The sequence below is a fragment of the Bicyclus anynana genome, chromosome 4 (assembly GCF_947172395.1).
Source record: "Bicyclus anynana chromosome 4, ilBicAnyn1.1, whole genome shotgun sequence".
NCBI classification, from domain to species: domain Eukaryota; kingdom Metazoa; phylum Arthropoda; class Insecta; order Lepidoptera; family Nymphalidae; genus Bicyclus; species Bicyclus anynana.
The window spans coordinates 111,378-138,166 of record NC_069086.1 but is presented as its reverse complement, the minus strand read 5'-3'; the positions used below and the strand labels follow the sequence as shown (position 1 = coordinate 138,166).

The 26,789-nt window shown below is 46.5% G+C and overlaps 1 protein-coding gene across 10 annotated transcripts in view; it reads right to left on the bottom strand.

Annotated features, from left to right (window-relative positions):
- Positions 1-433: 433 nt before the first annotated feature.
- The window catches only part of LOC112049845 (transcription factor BCFI), a 48,640-nt gene continuing 22,284 nt past the window's right edge, over positions 434-26,789 (bottom strand). For 2 of the 10 annotated variants that reach the window (XM_052891499.1, XM_052891497.1), the window contains exons 3-8: positions 12,468-12,789; positions 10,883-10,946; positions 5,255-5,454; positions 4,652-4,819; positions 3,867-3,933; positions 434-3,306 (exon numbers count right to left, since the gene is read on the bottom strand). In XM_052891499.1, the coding sequence (XP_052747459.1) occupies positions 3,062-3,306; positions 3,867-3,933; positions 4,652-4,819; positions 5,255-5,454; positions 10,883-10,946; positions 12,468-12,789 (1,066 nt within the window). In that variant the 3' untranslated portion in view covers positions 434-3,061. Of the gene's footprint in view, positions 3,307-3,866; positions 3,934-4,651; positions 4,820-5,002; positions 5,167-5,254; positions 5,455-10,882; positions 10,947-12,467; positions 12,790-26,789 lie in introns of all 10 variants that reach the window. The other 8 variants (XR_008252444.1, XR_008252443.1, XR_008252445.1 and 5 more) reach the window with 8 other exon arrangements.

The window sequence follows — 26,789 nt, the reverse complement described above, 5'->3', positions numbered from 1 at the left end:
AATTTAGAGAAGGTACCCTAGATTTTATTTTACCTTTTCAAGATTTTATTCACATTTTTAATGTTCATAATCCTGCTAATTTACAGTTTTTTATTAGCAATCGTCTCTGCGCTGAGCCGCGGACAGACGGACATGGCGAAACTATAAGGGTTCCTTGTGGACTACGGAACCCTAAAAAAGCGTTTAGCGCGACACAATTGATCAGCATCATCATCATTATCAACCCATGCTCGGCTCACTGTTGAGCGCGCTTTCAGACTGGCCAAATGTGAATTGGCAGACTTCGTACTCGTAATAAATTAAGAAAATTCTCAGGTACACAGGTTTCCTCACGAGGTTTTCCTTCACCGTTTGAACATACACACACACACAAACACACACTTATGACGTCACCCAGCGGGACATGCACTTGTTGAAATTAAACACAACCAGCTATTTAATATTATGTCAATTTATTAAAATGTACTTTCATCTCTTATACCTATTATATTTACATAAACATATAGTCACCGCTGCGGAGCGTGCGGCGCGCCGCAGCGGGCCGCAGCGAGCCGCAGCGAGCCGCAGCGAGCCGCAGCAACAACAACTATGACCGCGAAACAACGCGGGTCTCTTTATAAAATATTCACTTCATAAATCATCTGTAAATAATAATAATAATATGTCCTACATGATATTGTTACTAAACGCTATATAATATTATGATATTCTCTCCGCCTCGCTACAGCTCGCGCCATGCCGCGCCACGCCGCGCCGCACGACAATAAACATTACAATAACATTATATTTGGCATATACTTATTATACAATATATTCGAAGCGTCAGAGATTCATCCCAGTGTCAGAGTGCGTGTGGTGCGCCGCGGCGCGCCGTGCGCGTGTCTCACACCTACCTACATCATTGACTTTGGCTCGTTGACATTGTACAATTGAACTTATTCGGCTTAACATTACATAGAGAGGTATCAGATCTGTGCGAGCGACCGCCGCCCGCCCGCCCGCCCGCCCGCATAGGGTTGTCACCCACAATATGCTAAATATTGTACGTCATTGCGGGTATTTGTACTCTATACTTTGTGAGAAAAATAATAATAATTAGTTAAAATTCCGATGAATTAGTTAAGTTCCGGTTCCTGTGGGAAAACGGGGATAAAAAATTTAAATAATTAAATTAATAAAAAATTAAGTTAATTGTACTTTATTTCTGAGCAAGGTATTTTTTCTTTATATAAAAATAAGGTGGCAACCCTAGCTCCGGCCGGCCGCGTGTGACTGAGGTGAGCGACGAATTAACGATATTTTACAAAAAATGTGCCTTTGGATGTGCGCGGGGCGAGCCTCGAGTGTAAACGTTTGCACGAGCGACTGTTTGTGTAGCGCGGCACGAGCGCACGTGCACTGGCGGCGACACGATACACGACACAGTCGGAGAGCTCGAGTGCACAAGTGCACTTCATTCAACAGGCGTGCCGGTGCACAGCCGCGAGCGCTGCGACTTGCTGTGACGGGTTTGATACATTTAGGTAAATGGAGCAATCGAGTTCCGTCTACTGTGTAGGTGCTCGTATCGTGTACTCTGTAGTTCCGTCCTACGTCCCCGAGCCGGAAACTTCGTTCGCTCATGTCTTTCCGGACGATAACTTGTGCAGTCCTCGTACTTTTCATTTTAAATCTGAATAGTACAGCGTATCACAGCACTGTACAAGTCTTAGGGTTCACTTACACGAGCAGCACGTGCCAACGGCCGCGGACGACTGCAGTCGACGGCATCAGCGACCGCAGTCGACTGTCGTAGAGACGTCGTCGACTGCAGTCGTCGGTAGCAGTTGCTGCTCGTGTAAATGAACCCTAATACGGGAGCTCATTAAAATTAGGTTCCAGCTCGGAGACGTAGAGGTCTTATTTATTTACTTCGTTTGGCATCCAGCGCTCGCTCGCGTCGGTGCGGGACGGCCAAAGATTTTATGTATTAGATATGTCGCGCGTATTTACAAACTGAAGCGGACAAAAGTGGCTCCTTGGCTTAATTTCGTTTAGTCGCATTGTAAACAATGAAAGTTATATAATACACAAATAACACCCAAATATTGTGTACAATGTCGAGTTGTGTGTTCAGAATGTGTGCACTCCGTGGAATAGCAAAATTCGGATAATTTTTTACGGTAATTTTGTAAGCACGTATCATAGGTACCTAGTAGAAAATCTTTGGACGCTGTCGGTGCTTCAGACTGCTTCATTGAACAGACGTTATGTTTACGACGACTCCTTGTGTGGTGGAACGAATGACAGTCAGTTCGAGATTATATGAACATGGTCAGTTGTGTGCACAAGATTTTTAACTAGGGTAAGCACTACACGTACAAATTGTATCAAATGAACACTTTTCTCACAGGTCATTATGTATCTTCAGAGTACCGAGTGCACTTTTGCATAATATACGAAGTGCACGCCACTGAACACGGTACTAACTACAAGGAAACGTACAAACGCGCAAACTCGAGCGCTGCCACGTCACCATACAGTCGCTCGTGTGACGTGTGTCAGGTACTTCGTCAGGAGCCACAGTCTACGCACAGATGTCACACAGACCGCGGGCACTGACATCAGAGTGACGAGTGCGGGACTCGCAGACCGCGCCGTGGTCCGTGCGACCCTCCTAGGTTCGTGAATAACATATTAGAGCATATTCTTAAACAACTATTGAGCTACTGTTTAAATCGATATATTATGTAAAAGTTCGTCTCCTTTCATCTTAATTGCGATTAGATTGTGTGAAACGACCCGGGCGGGGGCGCGGGCGGGGGGCGGGCGCATTTATATAAAACTTAATTCGAGATCTTCACGTGGTGACCTCGCGCTACGCCTTACAGCTATAAATTCGTGGAATGTATTCGAAGTCATGGAGTCGCGCTGCGGACGCGCGCGGTCCGCCGGCGCTTTACAACTACGTAGGAATGCGACACGCGGCATGTCGGGGACAGTCTTATAGTATTGTGGCAGCTGACCGGCGACAGCTCTCGACATCATCTGCAAATGCTCTGCGAGTGCGCTGGCCGCGTCCTCAGCTGCCGAGCGACACGACGGTGGGGCGCTCGAGGCGCTCGGCGGGCTCGGCGCGCCGGTACTCCTCGTAGTACGGCTGGCCGAGCGCCGGCTGCGCGTGCGCCGGCGGCGGCTCCTCCAGCTTGACGGCGTGCGGCGGCGGCTGCGGCTGCGGCTGCGGCTGCGGCTGGTGCGGCTGCACGTAGTAGCCGAACGTGAGCGGCGAGCGGTGCACCGCCGACGCGTTCGCCTTCACCGACTCCACTGCGAACGAGAGACGAGACCGTCAGCGCGCATCGCTCATAAACCTCGCGGACAAACCCACCACTTCAATTGTTTATTAGATAAAACAGTAACTATACTATTTCATCAACTTCGTCGGAAACCCAAAACACAGATCTAATTCTCTATCCAACAATTCAAACGTATTTAAGTAACAACTAAATTAAAAAGTAATTTAAGTAAATATTAGCAGCCAGAGACAACACATCCCCGATCCAGCGGTCCCCACCGGGTTACTGGACCGCTACACCCCTAAAATACATCCTTTACACCAAAAATCTATACTAATATTATAAAACTAAAGAGTTTGTTTGTTTGGTTGTTTGATAGATTGAACGCGCTGATCTTAGGAACTACTGGTTCGATTTGAAAAATTATTTCTGTATAGATGAAGAGCCCATTTATTGAGGAAGGCTATAAGCTATATATTATCCCCGTATTTCTACGGGAACGGGAACCACGCGGGTGAAACCGCGCGGCGTCAGCTAGTAAATTATAATAAAAGTTACATCGCAACGTTTAAAACATGTAAGGATACTCACATTCTATTTTGATGTTGTTAACTTTATTCTTCAGGTTCGATGCGCTCTTGGGTTTCCTCTTCCTCGTCTGGAAAGAGTGATACGTTAGGTAAATAAAGTATTATATCGATATCACAGTCGTTTCGGTAGAAGCTGGTCAGTCTGGGGTGCCAGCTCCCCAGTCCTAGCGAGAGTTGTCCCGCGGCGGGCGCGGAGCCCGAGGAGGAGTCAGCTCGTCGGCTACAGGTTCATTGTCCACAGTCTGGGAACTGCTCCAGGCGGGACAACACCGTACTAGATGAAGTCAATGTTTGCGAGCCCCATTTCAGCCGCCCTCGGTCGCGTCGCCCCGAGCCTGGTGGTGGCTACTGAGGCCGATGTACCATTAGAAGCTCCCAGTCTGTTCTGCGGGTTGTGGCCAGCCCGCCAGACATTGTACATTGTACATTGGTACATTGAACGCTGTATGCATCAAGAGAGAGAGGTAAATGATACAAGTACGCTTTCTGACCGAGAGTTACGTTTTATATTTGTTTCTTTTTGCTGTGACTCTTGGGCCATGGAGTCGCAGTGCCAAAAAAAATCTCTGAATTATTTCACCGCGTCTAGTTACTGTCCAGAGCAGAAATGCAGCCAACATTCCACGTGGGCATGATTTGTATATTATTAGGATAAGTTGGGCTAAATCTCCTATTGTATTCTACCTGAATATTTATTATCCATCAACGCGATCACCTAATTGATACTCGCAGATGTATTTACTATTGAAACCCAGCAAGCGAGCAGCGGGCGGGCGGGCGGCGTACCTGTATGGAGTCCTTCTTCATGGCGAGCGGGCGGTTGATGCCGTGCAGCTTGTAGTACAGGCCGCACGCGTTGCACACGTTCTCGCCCTGCGCGTTGCGGCGCCACAGCGACGTGGTGCCCGTCTGGCAGTTGCTGCACAGCACGCCCGGCCGCTTGGCGCCCAGCTGCTGCACAGAACGCGCTGTAGCCGCGGCGGGGGGACGGGCGATGGGTGAGCGTGCGGTGAGCGTGCGGTGATGGAGGGAGGGGAGGGAAACGGCGGCGCTGCGCTGCGGGCGGGCGGCGCGGGGGCGCGCGACCCTCGCGCCGCCCGCCCGCGCACGCTCGCTCGCCGGCGCGGGGGCACGTACCCCTTTCTTCTGTTTGCCGTAGTCGGCGGTGCCGTGCGCGGCGTGGGCGTGGGCGTGGGCGAGCGCGGGCGCGGGCGCGGGCGCGGACAGAGCGTGCGCGGCGACGCCGTTATACAGGAAGCCCTTGTAGAAATCCGCGCCCGGCGGGGCCCCCTCCGCGGCCACTGCAACAATCAACGCGGGTCAGAAGGGCTCGCCCGGGCGCGGATCTCGGGGCGGGGCCGGGCGCGACAAGCGAGCGAGAGTGCGTACGTCTGCGGGCGCGGGCGCGGCGTGGCGCTGACGTACCAGCCGCCGCGGCTGCTTCAGCGGCCGGTTCATGCCGTTCATCTTGGTGTACAGGCCGCACGCGTTGCACAGGTAGTGGCCGGTGCCGTCGCGGCGCCACAGCGGCGTGTGAATGGCGCCGCAGTTCACGCACTCGCGGCCCTCCGTGAACAGCTCCGCCTCGACTGCGACACAGGGGACTGAGCGCGCCGCGCGCCGGCCGCACGCCGGCCGCACGACGGCCGCTCACGGATGTGTCAGGGTAACTCGCGGAGTGACAATACAAATGAGAGGGGAAACGCGAAGTGTCTCAATTCGGTTCGTTTTTACATTGGGACGCAATCGCGCGACGTTCTTATAAAGCCTATGAGATGTTCATATGATGATCGAATGTGTCTCAGTCGTTCGATCTTCAATAGGTAGGTACATCTTATCCGAACACGAAAAAAATTTCTCCGATGGAACGTTACACAGTTACCGCTGCGTGCTATTTATTTAACTCAGTCGCATTTATAGTGTGTCGCGGTGATGGCTCGTCCAGAATTCGCTGAAGCTGTGGGAGCGAGTGAGCGAGCCGCCTCCCGCCGGCGCTGGCGGCGTAACTCGACCGCACATTACACTAACGAGTTATTGTAAGTCATTAACGGCAAGTGACGCAGTGCCGGAGCGGTGTCACGTTACGGCACATGGCCCCGCGCTCTCGCCACTCGCCGTCCTGCGTGCCCGACACTGCGCACTGCGCACTGCACACTGCGCATTGCGTGCTCTTCCCGTTTTATCCTATCACTTTCCAAATGTCTGCAGCGATTGTTATTTATCACGGAATTAAGAATACCCAAGTACATAGACTCGGAGACGTACACACACATACACACACCCACACACACATACGCACACACACACAGTGTAAAATCAAACGTGTACATAATTGGTAATCATGACTGAAAATAAGAAATACGAGTAGATTTATTAGGTAATTTTCAGCGTATGAAAAAAAACCGATTTTTTTATATTCATAACTGAAAGTTACTTATTCTTTACAACTACCTACTGGTATTTATTACTGTTTATTGACTGTTATTAGCAATTTTTTTTTTCAAAAAATACCATTTGTGACTGGTGATTCTTTGTTTGAAATATTATCATAAAAGAAAATGGACTTTAATACAAGTCACGTAAACGCAGTAAACTTTAGTTAGCATTTTATTACTTTAGTGCATAGCAATAGTGCTATAGTAAGTAAATAGGTAGGTACCTACTAACAAACTTTATTCTATGTAACCGTTATGAAAGTCCATTTTCTTACAATAAGTACAAACAAGTGAGTGGACCACCCACATGAGGCTCCGCGGGCCACGCTTCTTAGCCGCTTCTCTAGCGGAGCGTATTCTATGTTCTGTGTTACTGACGCACACAATCACAATTAGCGCAGAGCACCTGACGCGCGTTATGTAACCGTGCGAATTGTCGACGCAGCGCGCGCCGGCCGATGACCCGCCGCGCCGGTTCACCCGACTGCAGTACAAGCAACAATATCTGCAGCGTCTCCGTGAGGCCGACTCGGCGCGCTCAGCACCGTTCGCAGCTCGAGGCGCGGGTCAAGGTCATACGTGCAGAACAAAGAACGACATAAACGTCGCGCGGCCAGCGGGCGCGACGTGACACATCAGCGGCGAGCGCGGCCGGCGCAACTACAACACGCTCTCGTTCAATATTGACTTCCGGGGCGACGCGCCGCCTCGCGAATCGTGCGCGCTGCGTCGGCCCGCGGCCCGCTAATCACACCGAATACTGCAGCTCCATTATACATAATGTTGACGCACCGCTCTACGTCAGGCAGCAGGCTACAGCTAAACGTGTCCAGTCGCTGGAGCTAGAAGCGGAACTCACGTTACGACTCCATCCTTTCGCGGCAGTCGAATTATAATTCCATGTGAGATGACATAAATTATTATCCTGAATCCCTGTACATAAACGCGATTGGAAGGAGTCATATCTACTCAGGTCTGGGGTCTAGCGATGTCGTCAGTTGTCACAGCGCGCCGATGTGTGCGAGAGATTTACGGCGCGCGCTGTGTGAAAATATTATTTACGAGTTACATTTCTTTTGGAGACAAAAAATGTGTGTGACGCGGGTCGAGGACAGTGTTTGACAACATTGTATTTTTTGTGCGGCGGGCGGCGGGGGGCGAGGGTCGGCGGCGGGCGGGGGGCGCAGCGCCGGACGTGCGCTGTTTGCGCGGCACGTGCCTTATCCACGGCCGTATATGGAATGCGATTTTAATGCGCTTAAAAGGGAACGAGTTTATTTGGATGAGCACGTCGTCTGTGTCCACACGCCGCCCGCTCGCCCGCAGCGTCGCCGCCGACAGACACCGTCTCGTGCGGGACTCATTTGATGATCATTTTGAACACACCGGACCTCAGACCTCCGTACGGTGCAGCGCGACCGATACAGAGCCCGCGCCGGGATGAGCCGAGATGAGCGAACAAAAAACGAGATAAAACAGTGAACCGATTCATAATCTTTTAAAAGGTTCACACTTCAATTGCACAAAAAAGGCCATAAACGGGTCAGAGAGGCACTCGAAGCGCGCGCCGCTCTCGCTATTAATAATGAGCGCGGCGCAGTGCGGCGCGCGCCGAGTGCCGACGGACGAAGGTTCGAGTCTCGCCTGCGAGCGGCGCCGGCGGCTGCCGCGGACGTGCTGCGCACTGCCGTCTAACTAAGCCTTTCACTGAAACGGAAGAGAGCGGCAATGAGCAACATTTCCGTTTCTGTCCGGTCCGTCGGTAATCGGTATCGTCAAATCTCAAATTGTAATGGACCCGGCGACCGAAGCCGCGCTCCGGCTGCGCGGGCGGCGGCGAGCGGGCGGCGGCGAGCGGGCGGCGGTGCTCGGATACAGCACACCCGTTAAATGCCGTAATGGTGTTTTTGTAACAGTTGTGTAGTTTTGACAGCGCTATCGCGTGACCCCGCACACACGCGCGCCGCACGCACACGCGCGCACGCTATCGCTCGTCCTTCATAAACATCATCAGCGCGTCTCTCGTTTCAGTTTTTTCATTGGGCTTCACACGAAGCTCTGTTGTTACTTTTTTCTGTAAGTATTTTGTTTTTGTTTTCCATAATCACGCCTGTCATTCATGGTAGACCGATACTTAGTGAGTATTTCACAGAGACAAGTATAAATAAACCCGTTCGCAAATAACATAAAAACGAAAACGTTTCATGTGTAGGTATACTCGTATAATAAATGTTCCGTATTTGTATGTACGTATAGGTACGCTCGGAACCCTAAATAGACAGAATTAAGTAGGTATGTTGTTGATACGTACAATAGGTACATACCTACTGTAGTGGACAACACGAAAGCAAACAAACCGAATCGATAGCTTCACGTAACAAAGTAGGTAAAGGGATCTCACACGAACGCGCCTGTCCTCACGCCTAACTACTACAATCAAAACTGTATTAAATATAAGCAGACGGTACTTTCTGAAATTCATTATAAATAGTAACCAATTTAGTTTGCTATTATCCGCGAAAAGCCGACGAATTTACGGTGACGGTGACAATATCACCCATATCCGACAGAAAATCCTCTACGCACGTTTCACTCCAAAACTGAAACATCCTCGGGAGATGCCGACTCTACCCGCCACCGTCATAAGATGTACAAAGCTATTGTCTACTACGATCGCATCGCATTCGGCAAGTTACACTTCTGACACATGTGAGACGCGACCAGTCTGCGGCGCGCACCGACACTACGTCGCATCGGCGCACTGCAGGCTGTAGTGTACACTAACACACACAGGGTGCGCCGAAGTGACGTAGTCTTCGGAGTTGTGGCTGTCGGCGCAGCGCTGAGCTTGAAATCTTATTCTAATACAGACATAGACACTAGCCGACGCCCCGCGGTTACACCAGCGTAATTCCCCTTATTCGATTAATTTCGATAAATATGTAGTCTATGTCACTCACAGATAACGTGGCTTTCTATTGGTAGACGAATTTTAAAAAACGGTTCAGTAGATCCAGAGCTTACCCCCTACAACTTCACAATTCACAAACTTTACCTCATTATAATATCAGGTGTCTCTACACTACACATATTTTGTAGAATTCACTGAAATATTACAAATTAACAAATGACAACCGAGCTTGGCTTCCAAACGACTCAGTCGCTGTGTCATTCAAATCGCAACTGTCATTGACATTGCAATATTTTCAAACTATAATAACAATATTTGCATGAAATTTTGTTTTTCACAAATCTCGTGGGAACCATAGTCCTGGTCAGTAAAAGCAGTATATGTGTTCATAATCTGTCTTCTTAGTAAATTTCAGTTAAATCGATGCAGTAGTTGCAGCATGAAGACACACAAACTTTCGCCTTTACAATATTAGGATGATCGCAACTACGTATTGTGACGTCATCGATGACGACTCTCGTGGTGACACTTCGCGCTAGAAATGATTCTCAGTGAGGATCAGTTTCGTGGAAATCTTGAGTTTTAAAACTATATTAAGCCCACTTAAAATGAACGATTCTGAATCAATTAGTTAAATCAGTCTAACGTGCTTCTCCACATGATCGTCTGGTCGTCGTTCGACTGGTCGCCTGGTCGCATGGCTGCTATCAGTGCGATCATGTACTATATCATACACATCTCGATCGATCAGGTACGTATGCATCCCTTAACGGTGATTTTCATTTTTGGGAAGACATTTGTGCATAATTTATACATTACAGTAGTACCTACCTAAGTATATAAGACCCGTACAGTTTGTATTAGGTCACTGCGTTTTGTGAGTCGAGAAACAAGTAACTCGTTAGTTACGTAAGCGTAACAACTAGTTGTTACAACTGAAAATAAAAGGCATGTGAGAGAAATAGTACCTAACAAGTAGGTTATATTCCTGTAAAACCCAACCGTCCCACATCATCATCGTTACACATCACCCACCGACGCCGCGCTCGCGTTACGTAACGTAACTGTAGATATAACAGCGCGACATAATGAAGTAGATATTATTTACAGGCAGCTGACCCGGTGACCTGCGGCCGCGTCCCCATACTATAAATTACCAACACTGACTCTCTGGATTTTACGGCTGTCCCTTTGGGTTTTTTCCTATTAAACCATCCCTGTTAAACGCAAACGAAACTAAATAAATGTCTTATCAAGTCTCAAGCCTTTTTGAAATTCTACAGTGTACTCACTGTAGAATTTCAAAAAGGCTTGGGCTACTAGCAGTTATTCGTTTTTATGAATAAAAAATTATCTGATGAACTGCGTGATTGAGAGATTCAACTTTCGAAAACCAGCGCCGCCGAGTCAACGAACAGCGGATGGGTCGATCGCTGTGCTGTATGCATTTGTAAAGATTTGTATTTGACTGGTATTTGGTAGATGCCTACTGCTGCCAGTGGCCAATGGCTCGAACGACCAGCAGACTACTGATCCAAATGTTTGTGCCGTGCCGAGCTGCCGACCAGACGACCGCGGCGGTCGGAACTGATCGCACATGTGGAGAAGCACCTTCACTCTCCGTTCCTAATGTAAGCACTTCGTTCGTCAATGATAGAGTATTCATCTTACAGGCAGAGAGGCTGGCGGAGGCGGGCAGCTGCGTCCTTCTCCCGCCTTCTATGCTCCATACGTCCTGAAAAGAGACAGAGGCATCGTCAGTCCGTGAACTACTGTCGCCGACACCGTGCCTGCTCGTGCACTGTCGACCGTGGCCGTAACTGGCGTCAGCATATTTGACCGGGCCGGCACGCGGCAGGCCTCGCTAGACCCCCGCGCTGCTCCGATGCGGGAAATACGACTGGCAGGTACTGTGCGGGGCACGGGGTGTAACACCACCAACATCTTAACTTCGGGCTGACAATTTTTATTAAAAAATTTCTTGAAAGAAGTTAAAACTCAGTCATCATTAAGAAACTTAAGAAAAGCGAATTAAGAAAATTCTCTGGTATGCAGGTGTGCTCACGATGTTTTCCTTCAAAGTTGAAGGTGCATGCCCTAGACCGGATTCGAACCTACGCCCCCCGGAATTGGAGGCAGAGGTGATATCCACTAGGCTATCACGCTGCCTCTCAACTCAGTACTTATCTCATAAATGTATAAGGTACCTCTACCTCCGTCATGTACCTAACACAAACCAATTATTATTACCTATTTATTGTACGACTCTCCTGTCGACAATTGATGCAGATCAAGATGTCGTGTCGTCTCAGTAGACATTCCATCATTGCGTCCCGAGCTATTGGAACTTTCGTAACTCTTATTTTATGTTTTCGACTTTAATTATCAGCATTATGTTATGTTATCACCCAATGATATTAAATACTGTTAGATGTGTTACTAGGCTATGAAGAATGAGGCGCTCATAAGAGGAAATTTCCACATTTCAATGTTAGTTGTGGTCAACAATGAACGTTATTTAAACAAATAATACCTAAATATCGTCTACAATGTCGAGTTGCGTGTTCAGGAAGTGTAAAAATTACATATACCTACAAAAAAAAAAATAATGGAATTAAAGACAAATTGTGCATGTGTGCGCTCCATTTTGTAGCCTATTCTTCGAATCACTTTTTGCGGTGATTTTGTAGAAACGTAACCGATCTATAGTATAAAATTATCATTGATATCAGCTGAAGGTTTGAAAGTGCTTGTAAATCCTCATTGAAATATGTAAATGAATTTTGACTTTGTTTTATCTCCCTAACTCTGGAATTATTTACTTTCCGACGTCACATGCGCGTCGACCCATTCTCTAGTCGCGAGCGTGGCCGCCCGAGTTTGAGCGTCGCCGCCCGAGTTTGAGCGTCGCCGCCCGAGTTTGAGCGTCGCCGCCCGCTGAACGTTCGCGCGATACTCTTTGAAGGAATGCTATTATTTAAAACGAATTTGTAAGTGAAACCGCCGCTCGGCAGCGCCCAAGTACCGCGGCCTGCCGTGGAATCATTCAAATGATTACGTCGTACCTACCGTATACCTGATTTACTTTTTATTTAATTTACATGCATCTTAAACTTGTCAAAACGTACGTCGGCTGATACCTACTTACTTACGTATTATTGTTTTAACAGGTTATACCGGTTACATACACAAGTAAGTACTCCCATCCACATAACAACACCTACAATGTAGGCGGCGCCTGGTCGCCGGCACTCACCGCTTGCGCATAGGTGTTGTTGGGCAGCGCGGGCGCGTAGAGCGCGGGGCGCGCGCCGGCGAAGGGCCCGCCGAAGCGCGCGCTGAAGGCCGGCAGCGCGCCGGGCGCCGCGTCGGGCGCGTCGGCCTCGAACTCGTCCAGCGGCGCGTAGCTGGGCGAGCCGCCGGCGCTGGAGCCGCACGCCCACAGCTGGCCCGGCGGCAGCTCCACGCCGCCGAAGTAGGGCGAGCCGGCGCCGCCGTAGCCGCAGCGCGCGTACACGCCGCCGCCGCCGCCGCCGCCGCCTCCACCTCCGCCTCCGCCTCCGCCGCCGCCTCCGCCCCTGAGGAACATTCACGTTTAGATACGAGTCTCAACTTCGATAGGCAGAAAAAATGTAAACGCTGCAGAGTGCAGCTCGCTTCTTACACTGGCTTCACTTGTAAATGTAGATACCTATGTAAGAAAATCTTGGAATCTTAATTTGATCCACTTCCCGGTCTTCGATTAAGATGAAATTTCGCAACCGCTCTGAATTACGTCTGATGTCAATACATGACTAATAGCTAAGAAATGGCGGCCCAAGATGGCGGAGTGGCTGTTAAAAATCCACCCCCACGGTATGGGTATCAAATGAAAGGGCTTGCTGGTATACGAAAAAATATTCACGTGACTTAAATCTAAATAGCGGACATCCAAGATGGGGGATTGGCTATTTGAAATGGACCCCCATGATATAGGTGTTAAATGAAAGGGTTTGCTGAATGGGATACAAAATAAATTATAACGTGACCTAAATCCAATTGTAATTTTTTTTTTTTTTTTATTCTTTACAAGTTAGCTCTTGACTACAATCTCACCTGATGGTAAGTGATGATGCAGTCTAAGATGGAAGCGGGCTAACTTGTTAGGAGGAGGATAAAAATCCACACCCCTTTCGGTTTCTACACAGCATCGTACCGGAACGCTAAATCGCTTGGCGGTACGTCTTTGCCGGTAGGGTGGTAACTAGCCACAGCCGAAGCCTCCCACCAGCCAGACCTGGACAAATTAAGAAAATCTCAATCTGCCCAGCCGGGGATCGAACCCAGGACCTCCGTCTTGTAAATCCACCGCGCATACCACTGCGCCACGGAGGCTGTCAAAAGTTTTTAGTTTTTTAAACTATTTTCAAGTTATTTAATATAATTTTTAGAGAGTTGCTGAGAGAGGAGATGATATTCTGTCCGTTTCCGTATAGGTAAGTAGGTACCATCGTGTTACTTATTTTAAAAAGCTAGACATTACAAGACTTATTCGATGTTGTGTTGTGATTTGTGACGGTTCAGGCAGGTAGGTACGGAGTACGAATTCGATCGATAGATAGTCGACTTCGAATCCACCACGAGAACTGTCTCAGCTACGACTGAGAACGTCATCTTCGGATCCCGCGGAGATGCGCCGACACGTTCCACTCACCGAACTGACGACCGACTGATGTAAGTAAGACTCTACTGCTTCGAGCGAATCGTAAAGTACCTTACATACTTGGGACTCATCGCCAGGACAGAGATCATTTTCAAATTGTGTCGCTGAGTGGCAATGTGGCCGACACGACACACGCTCCGAGCAGCCAAAGGTACGACGAGACAGCGTGACACAGAAGAGACGTGGGGGCGACGAGCGAGGCTGGCTGTACCATTACATGTATTGTCGGAGCGTGATCGACGATCGACGTGAAAACTAAATATAAAAAGAATACTTCGTACGTATTCACTGAAAAGTAACGATAGCGGAGTCATTAGCATATAACTTACAACAAGTCGTCGACTGCGCGCGGCGCGACTAACTGTAGGTGTCGGTATTGTATAACGAATTGTCAAAATAAACGAATTCAGTCGGGCCGCAGAAACGACAATACTTCGTTACACTTATATTTGAAGATTTAGTAAGTATGGTTCAAGTACGGTGAAGTCGGCGCAGCTCGCACGAATACCTACGTACGGCCGTTGTGAACGCGCAGGAGGCATCCGGCGGTGACGGTGCGGGACCGGAGCGCGGCTAATGGCTCGGAACGGTTCGGAAGTAGCGCCTTATCAGCGCCCCCGCCCCCGCCCCGCGCCCGAGCCTCGCTCCGCTTGCATACATTAGCGCCGCGACACACATGCGGCGGGCGCGCTCCCGACCGCGAAACACTAAACAGCGCTCAGGGAACAGCTGCGCTCGACCCACTGAGCGCTAGTGGACATATCGATTACGTTCGAAAAGTTGATTCTGTTATGAGTGAGCGCGGCGAGCTGTAGGTCACGGCACTGTACAACACTGCCGGCCGCTCGCACTTCCTGGGTCGCGCCTCGTCAGCGCTCACGAGCACCGCGCAGCGCCCGAAGGACGCAGCGCGAGGCACGCCGCGCGGGCGCTCAGAGGGCGCCTGCCCGCCGCCCGCCGCCCTGCGCCGCGCGAACAATGCGCGCGCGTGAACCCGGATATCATAAACTTATTACAACTGTACGCGACCTCGATCCGCCGCCCCGCGCCCCGCGCCCCGCACCACCGCCCGCGCTCGCCGACCACGTTTCTTTATTTTCATTGAATGTTTCTAAAAAGCTAACTTCAAGCCTGAATTTGAAGCTGTACGAGTAGTCCTTCTTTTTCTATAGTCAGCAGACGCGCCGTAGAGTGTAGAGTGTAAGTGCCGAATGTGGCACACTCGTATCCGGACGAGTGCGTGGTGTCGGCAGCTCGCGCGCGCTACTACTTTGGGAACTCAACTTCGTTATCTTGACATTATGGTAACGAGCTGTGCTTTTAACTCTCCAAATTGTAATTGTACTGTTGCAACCAAATAGCTGAATCATCCCTCACATTTAGCTTTGCTTTTTTAACGACTTCAAAAAGGAGGAGGTTCTCTATTTCATTAGCATGTTTTTATTTTATGTATGTAGATACACCGATCACTCGAAGACGCCTGACCGATTTGAACAATTATTTTTTTGTTAAAAATGGTATACTCTCCATGTGATCCCATAGTTATGATGTTAGGATCTGATGATGGGATCTTGTGGAAATTGAGGGAAACTTTAATTATAGAAGTAACTAGTACCTATGTTTGTTAACTTTTTTAATTAGGTATTTTAAAGCACTACAAATATCTGGAAGCGATCTGACGATGGACCCAAAACACAAACAAGGGAACTCCTCAAAAATTTAATAGAAGTACCTACACTTAAGGGGATTCCTTAACGGTTTACAGTAGCTACCTTGTGTTTGGGCGTGATTAATTAGTATTAAAGAGAACTTTCCACCTGCTGATCAGTATGAAGGTGGTGGTAAGCTGGTGTTGTTTTAATTTAAGCCGTTTCTAACAGGACCACATAAAAAAGCACTGTCAGAAAAACCTAAATCCTCATGATATTGTTGCATAACTCGAGTGTCTGATTCTGACCTTTTTGCACAAACTGAAGAGAATATAGAAGACCCGTCTAGAACTTGCCGTTAACAGAAATAAGACCAAAATCATAATTGTGGGTCGCGCTAATCGAAAAAGACCAGATATTGACAAAATAGCGAATTGTTAAGTCGTTCCAGCCTACATCTATCTGGGTTCTACTGCTTCTAATACTGGGGATTGTGAAATTGAAGTCCGAAGACGTTGTGCCGTTGCTATAGGGCCAAGTAGAAGGCAAAAGATTCAGAGGCCGATCTCAAACCCGATGGACGGATTTACTCCAGGCTGCTACATAATCATCCACGGTGGAGTGTTCTCGCAACGCAGCCAATAGCCAGAATTGGAGGCGCATTGCATATCGCCGTAACCACCATTACTCTCCCAAGAGTGAACGATTAAGCAGAACATTCAGACCAACATCCACCAGATTGATGTCGATGTCACCGCTGACGTGCCGACGTCGACGTTGTGCGGCCGACGAGCGCCGGCCGGAGGGTGCAGTCAGCAGCGCTGGACTGATGAGGTGACGCGCACCGCCGACCCTCCCACTCGGCGGGTCATACCTCGTTAGGTGTATTTTGTTATCAATGGCAGATGTGGCGTCTCAAAATGAACTTATCATTGAACTGGTCGGATTTTTACGCGTCAGTCGTCAGCACGTCTGCTCTTGTTGCGCTAATGGTGCCCGCAGACGCGGCGGAGCGGCGCGCCACGTGCGGCGCCCGCACCCGCACGCGCCGCCGCCTGCAGCCAGCGCCGAGCGTGAGCAGAGCCATATCGTACAATGTAGACACGGTCAGAGACGCTGACGAGGGTCGCATCGCCGAGCTGAACGGGCAATACCGACTCTTAAGAAGAGAAAAACAAAAATTGAGATGCTCCGCGGTGTTGCTGTGAGCGCTCGACTGCACGAGCAGGAGACGCGACCGGCGTACACCACATGTTTATTGTGAGGCATAACTATAGGTGTGTATGTGGCTGTGTTCAGCCAGTAAATTGTAGCGGGCCGAGTCGGCGGCGACAGCTAGTGCTGCGCGCAGGAACGAGCGCCGCTTGTTTGCGTCCCCCGCCCCCCGCGCCGCCCGCGCCCCGCGCTAACAGCCTATACAAACAAGTCATTTGGAGACACTTAAGTCGTCACTCGACGAACACAAAAAATATATTGTACAAATTTAGAGGCGACGCTGAGCTGCCGCGGCGCCGCGACCGAATGACGCTCCGAGGGTCCAGGGTTCGGCGCGGTCTTTGCAATAACTTACAGATGTATATCGTTTAGAACATTATTGTTCAATCCAATGTTACAGTGGACGGCTCGCAGCCAGCGCGCGGCGCACTAATTAGCCGCCGCACAACAACACACAGTTTTCCTGCTGCGGCCGCGGGAGCTGTTTACTGCACTAATTGCCACGAGGAAAACTCCGACCGCAGCCGCAGGCCGACCCTCGGTGCGCGCCTCGTACCGCGCCTCGTACCGCGCCTCGTACCGCGCCTCGTGCCGCACGCTCAGTGCAAACATCTAATTCAAGAACATTGTCTGTGAAACGACTCAATCAGAGCTCGTGAACACAGCCGTATCTCTATGACGGGTATCACGAGCTCCGCAGACAACGCGAGCTATGGGTCTGTTGTCATTTGGTTATTCCTAATCGGTTGTAGTCACCTATGTCTTCATTTTTATTTATAAGTAATCTATCTACAAGGAAAATGATTGAAAAGAATGCGTCTTGTACTTTTAACTTCATACGAACGCCATAAAATGTCTCGACGCTAATTTCCGGTAGGTACTAGTGAACGGATGATGGCGAGCGGCAGCACACCGCCGCACCACAGTAAAGGTAGCGACACGCTTTGAATTTCCAGTTGGATTAACCGAGACTTTGATCAAAGTATGAGATCTGTCAGTCCTTCAGTCTATTGTAACTGTCCCTCAAATTGCGAAAGCAATAGACTGGCGACTCCGTCGAGCGCGGATTGAAATTAAAGTGTAGTCTAGAACGGAGTGTACCTGACACCTGTTTAGAGGGCAGACTCTTGCGCCATGATGTGACTAAGTACAAGTGTCAATATCGTTGAGATATTTTCGTAGGTTTAGAAGTGTTTACGTGCGCGAGTTTGCTCTGCGAGTTAGCGGTTTCGCTATAAATTAATCCCTACATCGTCAAACAGGATGTGTTTGCGGACGCACAAAAAGAGGGTCGACGTCGCGCTCGTACCTGCGGGCGCCTGCGCCTGCGAGTTGCGCGCCCTGCGAGCTGCTCGGCGCTGGCTGTGCCGCAGTAGGTACGTGCGCACACGAGCACAGATGACCTCTGTGTCCGCGGCAAAGTTTCCGTAACTCGAGCAGCCGCGCCCTAGCTCCGCCGGCCGAGAGCGAGCCGGTAGATGACGAGTGTTGCTGCGAGTGTGCGCTCACTGAAGCGAGTTGCAGTTTGATACTGTTACTATCGCGTCAACGTAATCGCAAATTTCCAAGGAATTGAAACAGCGCCATCTCGTGGCACTACTGCCCAACTGTTTCAATTCCATATAAATTCGCGTATACGTCAACGCGATAGTAACAGTATGAAAATATTGAAAACTCCCACTAGGTACACTGTAGTTCCCGTCAGCGCCACGTCTGTACCTACGGCTGCACTACAATGCCGACAGCACACATAGTTCCTTGGTAAACAACCGGATGTGTCATTTGAATTTAATTTTAAAATGATTCCCACGCATTCTAACGATCGACTCGTAGGTAGATAGGTATATAATGTCGAGTGAGTTGACTGGCAGTAGCGCAGTTAATGGTAGGTAGAGTACTTGTACATATGTTTTCTGTGGTAGAGGTACAGCCGGTCGGTATACGGTATGTTTCTAGAATACGTATGCGGCATACGTGCAGCGGTTTTACGTTGTTACCGTTAAATTGTAAAATACGAGACCGTTTTGTTTGGAAGTCCGTGCAAGAAGCCTTCTTCTTCTTTCTTTTCTTCTGGGCCTTTTCCGCACTTGGCCACTAGGGATGCAAGAGGCTCATGTCCAGCAGCAACTCAAAATATTTTACTTATTGAACTAAGTAGGTACCAAAGATCTCAAGACTAGCAATAAGTCAGACACAATACACACATAGCCTGAGTGAAAACATCTTTGTACAGTGTGTCTGCTCTCACACAAGGTGACCACGGCTTCGCGGCACCTACTCAGTCAGCCGAAGCTCTGTCAATTGTGAACTATCATTTGACCACCACAACCACCACCACCACCACCACCACCACCACCTAGATAACTATTGACCTCCGTTAGTAGGTATAAGGTATGTGAAATGAGTCTGCGCTGCAGCGGCGCAGTAGCAGTGCAGCAGCAGCGGTGCGAGTGCTCGTGTACACACACACGAGCGCCGTACGTGCCGCGCGGAGGTCAGCTGCCCGCACACACTGCGCCGGCGGAGTCATTCACTGCTCCGCCGCGGCGCCGAGGCCGAGGTCCAAACACTGTCTTCCTATTTTCCTTGGCAGCCCATTTTCGGTCGCCGCCCGCTTAGGGCATGTCTGCCTCATCGCCTGTCGTGCGGCGCTGGCGCTCACTGAATGAATCCAATCTGAACTAATATATCATCACAACACTCACAATAATTGATAGATGATAAAGTTCAGCTCAGATAAACATATGTTTACATCCGTTATGTGCACATCACATTATTTATCATCACATCATCACTAAGTCTGTCCCAAAACAAAATTAGGTACAGGTTTTAGTTAATCTACAGTTTTAAGTCTCTCGACTAGACCGCTTTGAAATACTATACTATAACTAATCTGAGGGTTTAACCATTCATTTTACAGTATAAAGTCATTGGGTACCTAACTATAACAACATAACAATAAAAAAGATATAGGTAGGTACCTAAACTAAACAGAGAATCCTAAATACACTCTGACAACTAACTAGACTCAGACATGATAGCTGCCTAGTTATTGCTAGGTGCCTAGGTACTATGTCTACATGTAGACGGGAAGAAATTTATCTTTATTTGAGACTTATCGAGGACCAGCACATGATTGGTATTTGGTTAGAACCATATTTAAGGAATAGAAAACAATGTGTTGAAATTTGTAACATTGTAGGTACCTACTACTAAAACAATATTTCGATCGTGTTATCGAGAAAAAAAATGGAATTTCACAGGGCAGTGTTCTCGGACCCTTACTTTTTCCCCTTTACATTAATGATTTGCCTAATACAACAAATCATGAATGTATCCTTTTTGCAGACGACACCACCCTGTTAATTAAATGTAACAAACATCAAAATATTGACAGTGATTAAAAGGTGCAATAACAGGTGGTGTGTGCAATAAAAGGTGCAATAACAAGAATGTCATAAAAATAATAATTTAAATGTTAACATGTACTAGGCAAGACCAGCGCTTCCAAACTTATAAATCTCAACCACAAAAGATTATAAAACTAAATGATACTAACGTGGAGCATTCAGGAAGTAGGTGGAAATAACATCTAGTATCATGGTTACGCCGATTCTGATACTTTGGGATAAAATGTATAATTTATAATAGGTTGCAGAGTAAATTTTTTTTTGTTTTAAAAAATTTTAATAGTGTTTTGTATTATATTTTGTATTTAATTACATCGTTGAAATTAAATAAAGGACAAATGAATAAATGAGAAAAAAAATCAAATCAACCAAGGGAACCGTGTCCACGGTTTTAGGCGAGCGCAGAAGCATCGCCTGATGGGACCCGAAGGCAGAAGCAGAGGAAATGGAGCAGGTCTCCAAGGGTGCCTGCCCTGACCGTGGCCGACCTGGAAGGGTGTTAGCGCCGAGTGAATCAGTGCTGACGCGCCTGTGGATGGAGTCCTCACCGGGCGCGTGACGCAGCGCGCCTCCTCATAGATTAGATAAACATCAGCGTAGCCTGAGAATGAATCACCGCCGTACCTGAATTTGTACATTCCTGTTTGGTTAACTTTTGTTCTAAGTTGAACGAAAGGCACGCGGTTTTTTTCTATTTCTCAACATTCACAGCCGGTACAAAACAACACGTACCAGTAGGCACATACTAATTACGCGACTATTAGAACGAAGCAACTGGTGCTGTAGTCTCTGGCGGCACGTGCGGCGCTGCATACTCGCATGTAGCGGCGACACGGCGCGCCCGGCTCCTATTCAATTCCTACCTGTTCTAAAATGTCTTCTCCTTATGCAAAGCTATACATCTAATCAAAGATGCAAAGTACCTACATTACTACTGAACTAAGTACCTACATTACACAAGTCCGTTCGTCCGTTCCTTCTCGCTAGCAAAATCCGGTGCGCGTAACCCGAGCCGTATGTATAGCCGTACAGCCGTATCACAACAACAGGAACACATTCCCACACTTGTGCACTCCTGCGTCTGCGGCTGCGTCTGCGACCTTCACTACCTGCCTACGCATACACGGAAGGCTTGCTAATACCTGTAGGTAGCTACATAAATACCTTAGTATATCCCGACTAACTAAAGTATTGAATGGCTTATCAACGCAGAGCCAAAACGACTACATACTGGCTTAACAACCGAAACCTTACTCGTTATAGGTACGTATCTTCATAATAAAATTTATAAAAAAAAAACAGTCGAAGTTTTTTAAAAACTTTGTCTCTGTCCGGACTAATGTTTGGAACGGCTGGACCGATTCTACTGTGATTTTCACTGGAAGATAGAGGCGGTTTGGAACAACATATTATATACATATATTACATAGGTAGGTAGGTTCTTATCTTATATCCACCTTAATTAAGTAGGTATATAGGTACATAATTATGTATAACCATGGAATTCCATGATTTCGGTGGGATTTGTGAAAAACTTAATTTCACTCGGACGAAGTCCTAGCAACAACATAAACAAAATAAAACACAAAACACTTTTACAACAACGTTGAAGGGGGAAAATGGGAGGGTGGATGTATGAACTATGAACATCTTTGTTCTTCGAAGGTAAACCTATTGAAAATTTGTAAATATGAATAGACTAAAAGTCGCTTACAAACCAATCACACGGTAACACAGAAGATGTATCGATTATTTTAAACGTCGATGAATCACACGATGTGCACGAGTTGTTCAACTGTTAGCTAAACACGTCAGCTGGCCTATTCACTATTTTGGTCTTTATTATCAACCTATTAAAGTAAATATCAATTAACAAAATGTCATTTGCCTAATATGTGATATCCACCCGTAAGCACTGGAGACATTTGTTTCATAGAATCTCAATTTCGTATACACGAACAACTAGCAGACGTCAAATATAGTGAATTGGTCGCAGAACAAGTTAAAGGTACACCACTCACAATAGGTAGGTATGTGCCGGCTAACGACGTGCGCTACTATATAAATAACAATACCAGCTATAAATAGTTCAGCTCGCTGTACATGTGTACCTACTGGTGTACATTGTGTACCTACATACCTACTGCGGCTCGAGCTCTAGCGCGACTGCGGCTCTGCGGCGCGGACGGTGCACTGTACCTACTGCAGTTGTAGGTAATATATGTATATACCCCTACATATTGATATAAATATATAGTTTTGTCATAATATTGTATGTAAGTAAATAAAGCTCAAATAGGTCTCCTATGCCTAGTTCGGACTGCTTTACATTTGGGCGGTAAATCCAAAAATCGTTCGTACTCGACTAAAATACTAAAGTAGTCTGAACTAGGCATAACTCTAAGTACCTACTTCTACATATGTTTCTGTGCTCTAAGTATTACATTATTGTCTTCCGAAAGAGATTTATGCCAGCATCGTCTTTTAATGAGATCTTTGAGGCGATAACTGTCTAAAAGGCGAGAATATCATGAAATATTAAAAAAAGTTCAATAGATGTATATGTAACATGTGTACCTTCTGTGTCCCCCACCAAGTCAAGCAAAACCATGCTTTTCTCGAAACAGTTCAAGCCATTTTCGACTCCCTCTAATTTCGTGGTGGATGAAACCAGAAACTTGAATTTTCAGTACCCAATTATCAGCAGACATTTCATAGACGCGGAATATTTCAAATTTTATTGAATTTGAACGAGTACCTATTTCACAATTACTGTAACTAGACATAGGTAGTTTCTTAATTTTGTCACTCACTGACTGACCGATCATCAAAACTCTCTCACTTCCAGCAAACATAGGACCTTAAAATTTAGAATACAAGTAGTGTTTAGTGTATAAACCAAATAAATATTTAAATATTTCGCAACTATTTAAGTATAATATTGACAAAATTACAAAGTATTACTTTGTAATGTTCATTCACTGCCTGCCAAATGTATTGCAGTGAATGAATCATATCATACTTATATGTTTTTGTATAATATAATGGAATAATCATAACTAATAAAATGGTCAACGAAATGAGAAAGCAAGAATGGGATTAGTCTTACAAAGTTCCTATTAAGTAGACTAAATTGTCAAAAATTGCCATGAAAGGAAGAACAATAATAATAATGAATCATAACGAGGCCTTCCACGCTTCCGTCCGCCACAGGAGGCGCTCGCATTGTTGCAGGCCCCCTGTGGCTCTTACTGCGACATCGTAGGTAGGCGAAGCTACACACACCAACCGTGTTTACCGTCTAGCCTAGGCTTGACAAATCAAAGTCTCCGAGAAAACCCCGTAGAGACAGGAGGACACAGCGAGCTTTGAGAAAAACTTTAGCTCAAGAAGTAATACGAGTAGGTGCCGGAAAAAAGAGGATTTTCTTTTTTTTTTCTTGTCTTATTTTTGTAGACTACCTACAAAAATAAGAAAAGCTCATAGGACAGAGTATATATTTTAAATAAAATAAATTGACTTGGTAATAGCTCTAAACAATCATATTGAATATATAGCTGTGTACGGTATATAATATTGTAGGTATTACATGTGAGATACTTATATTGTCTATCTATGTTATTATATAAAATACAAAAAATATTTAATGGTCACTATATGACGTTGTTGGGTTAGCTTATTACGTAATAACTTGAGATAGAAGGTCCCTAAGTACCACGGGCTGAATCAAGTGACCGAGTTAGTATGACATGGATCTCACTCTTAGACAATTAATAAACTGAGTTGCGAGAATAAGTAGAGCAGTGGCGTGCTCAAGGTTTGGAACTAGGGTAAGTATGCCTTATACTCGTACCTACGTAAACAACAAAATAGATTTTTTTTTCTCCGGTGTACGATGGTAATGAGTCCTCGGAGTATGCAGTGCACTTTTGCACCTAGTGCAGTGGTAGGTACCTAATAGTATAAATTTATTTCAACAAAGGAAGTTGACGTATGAATCCTCCTCGTATTATGTAGGTACAGAAATAACGACGCTATAAGTTTTGCTGTTCGAGAGAATAAGAATTGAACTTGTGAACATTACGAGTATGTCGGTGATTGAACAGAACGCGTCACAGAGCTCATTGTTCACTGCTCGAGTAGGCACTCGGCCGCACTCAGCGCAGGAAGTCGCGGGCGGAACTACTCGCATGCTCGCTCGGTCGGCGCTCGGTCGGCGCTCGTACCGCAGAGTCGCGTTACTTGTAATTATTGGTCGTTAGCGGCGCGACCGTTACTTGCGGCCGCTGCGCCGCCTGCGACCGACCGACCGGACGACCGTGTTCGTGTCGCTCCCGTTTCACTAAATGCCTTTTGCTCTTTGAAGGAGTTGCTAAGAGTTTATAGGAAATAGCGTTATTGTTTTTAACCCTAGATAGCTAACCTCCGTCGATTCGACGGGCACCGCACAGAAATATCGCTGTCATTTTGTAACAGTTCACCCAAATGTTTCATCTCGTCGAGCCAACTCTGTTGTCAGCAACCATTTGATTCCGAAGATACTCATGTAGAGTTTCTTGGGTTACCCCTCGAGACGTCTTGTCCTTAACTATACAACCCAGCATGACTCCAGAAACCACACGCAGCAGTATCATTTAACTGCCTCAAAGGAACGTACGAGGTAAAATCGACATGTCTGGGCTACCGCTAAACGGCAGACTTCCACTATACCACCACCAGTAAATCCTCGCTGAAGCTTCATGAAGACTCTATATTTTCATCTTGCAGAGCCATGGTTCATCAAAGCCCCGATGTCAATGCAGGTGAAAGATTAAATTAGGGAGTCTGCTATCAGCACAACCGTCCACTAATTTAGCAGCTGTCACCAGGTCTATCAGGTCAAGCTACTCTCCGAGGACCAGAACATGAAGAGAATGAACCATCGACTTCCTCTGGAGGAGAAAAACGCAAACGGAAAACGTGTGGGAAGTGGCACTACAAGAAAAAGCGTATTACCAATCGTTATTGTGAAGTAGCGATATGTGACGAACATAAACTTGACTTTTGTGTTACATGGGCTTATGAAAAATTAAATATTTATTATTGTGCTATTAGGTTATTATGTTTTTAGTGCCACACAACTAAAAAAAATTACAATTTATCCTTTTTTTAATTGATTTTGCATGGCAAAGTTGATAGTAACAAATATTGATAATTTTTCTAGACATCTCATTTTCGTTAAAGTTGGGTTACTTAGTTTATTAAAATATAAAATCAAATAAATAAAATTTAATTTAAATACTGTGATTTTATTAACCTTAAAAGAAAAAAAATTGTTTATGTTAATATTTTTGTTCAAAAACACGGTTTTTATATACCCGTCGTTTCGACGGATGGTTAGCTTAAACAGGGTATGTCCGAACGTTAGCTATCTAGGGTTAATATTCGAACACCTAATACTTGTATGTACATGTTTCGGTCTCACAGACCGAATCTTTGGAACCCTATTTTAACCCGACTGTAAGAAGAGTTATATTTTTCGCGCGTATCTTGTATGTAAGTATGCTTGTATGTATGTAATATTCTTTATTAATATCCTCATATTATCTTCCAAACCCCTGAACGGATTAGCGCAATTAATATATCGTTAAATTTGCCTTATTAACCTAAGTGTTCTTAGATAGGTGAAATTAAAAAAAAAACCAACACGACGACTGTGAGACGCTATACCTAAATTCGAGGTGAAAAAAAAATTTTTTTTCGAGTATTGGAATATGGGTATCAAATTTAAGGGCTCATCATGAGGATTTCAAAATGGTATATCATGACTATATTAAAAAAAACTACAATTAGAAAAACGTTAGGTAGGGGTAGGTACCTACCTACCTACTTATTTATTAAATTTGCAGGTTTGTAATAAACCTAGCATAGACAGATAAAATATAAAAATCGGACAAGTGCGAGTCGGATTCGGCCATCGAGGATTCAGTACAAAGAAGCATATTTGCACAACCACAGTAGTTCACAAGCGATTACGGACTTTATACTGTTTTTACGATGTATAAAAATTTTAATAAAAAAAAATCAACCGACTTCCAACTCAAAAATTTTAGCGGATACTGAATGATGATGATGTTGCTATTAGGTAAATACGGCGTACATTTAAAGTATGTCTTAAAATAATAAAAAATAATAATGATGAGTGATGTGTCGCAAGCGCACGTGCCCGCGCCGCGCGCCGCCGCACGTAGCGGGCGATAGTGTCGGCGGGCGGCGCTTGACGAGGTATTGCTTCAGACACGCAGCTTGCCTAACACCGCAATCAATGAATAGTGAGCTGAACAGCGGCGTGGCGGCCACGTAGGATGCCTGCGGAGTGGTAGGATAATACTACGTACGTTTGAAGGTTCGAGTCACCGATGTGACGATGCCAAAAGTAGGTTACACCTATTATATATCTTGGATAGGTATAGTAGTGCAGTCTGTACTTGTAAATAAAATACCTAGACAAGTAAATAACCAGACACAGAAATAGATTCTCTACCGTCTAGCTACTCGTAATAGGTAAAGGCAGAGTAAAGGTATGGTTTGCATTTTAAATGGGTACCGACGTACTCCTAATA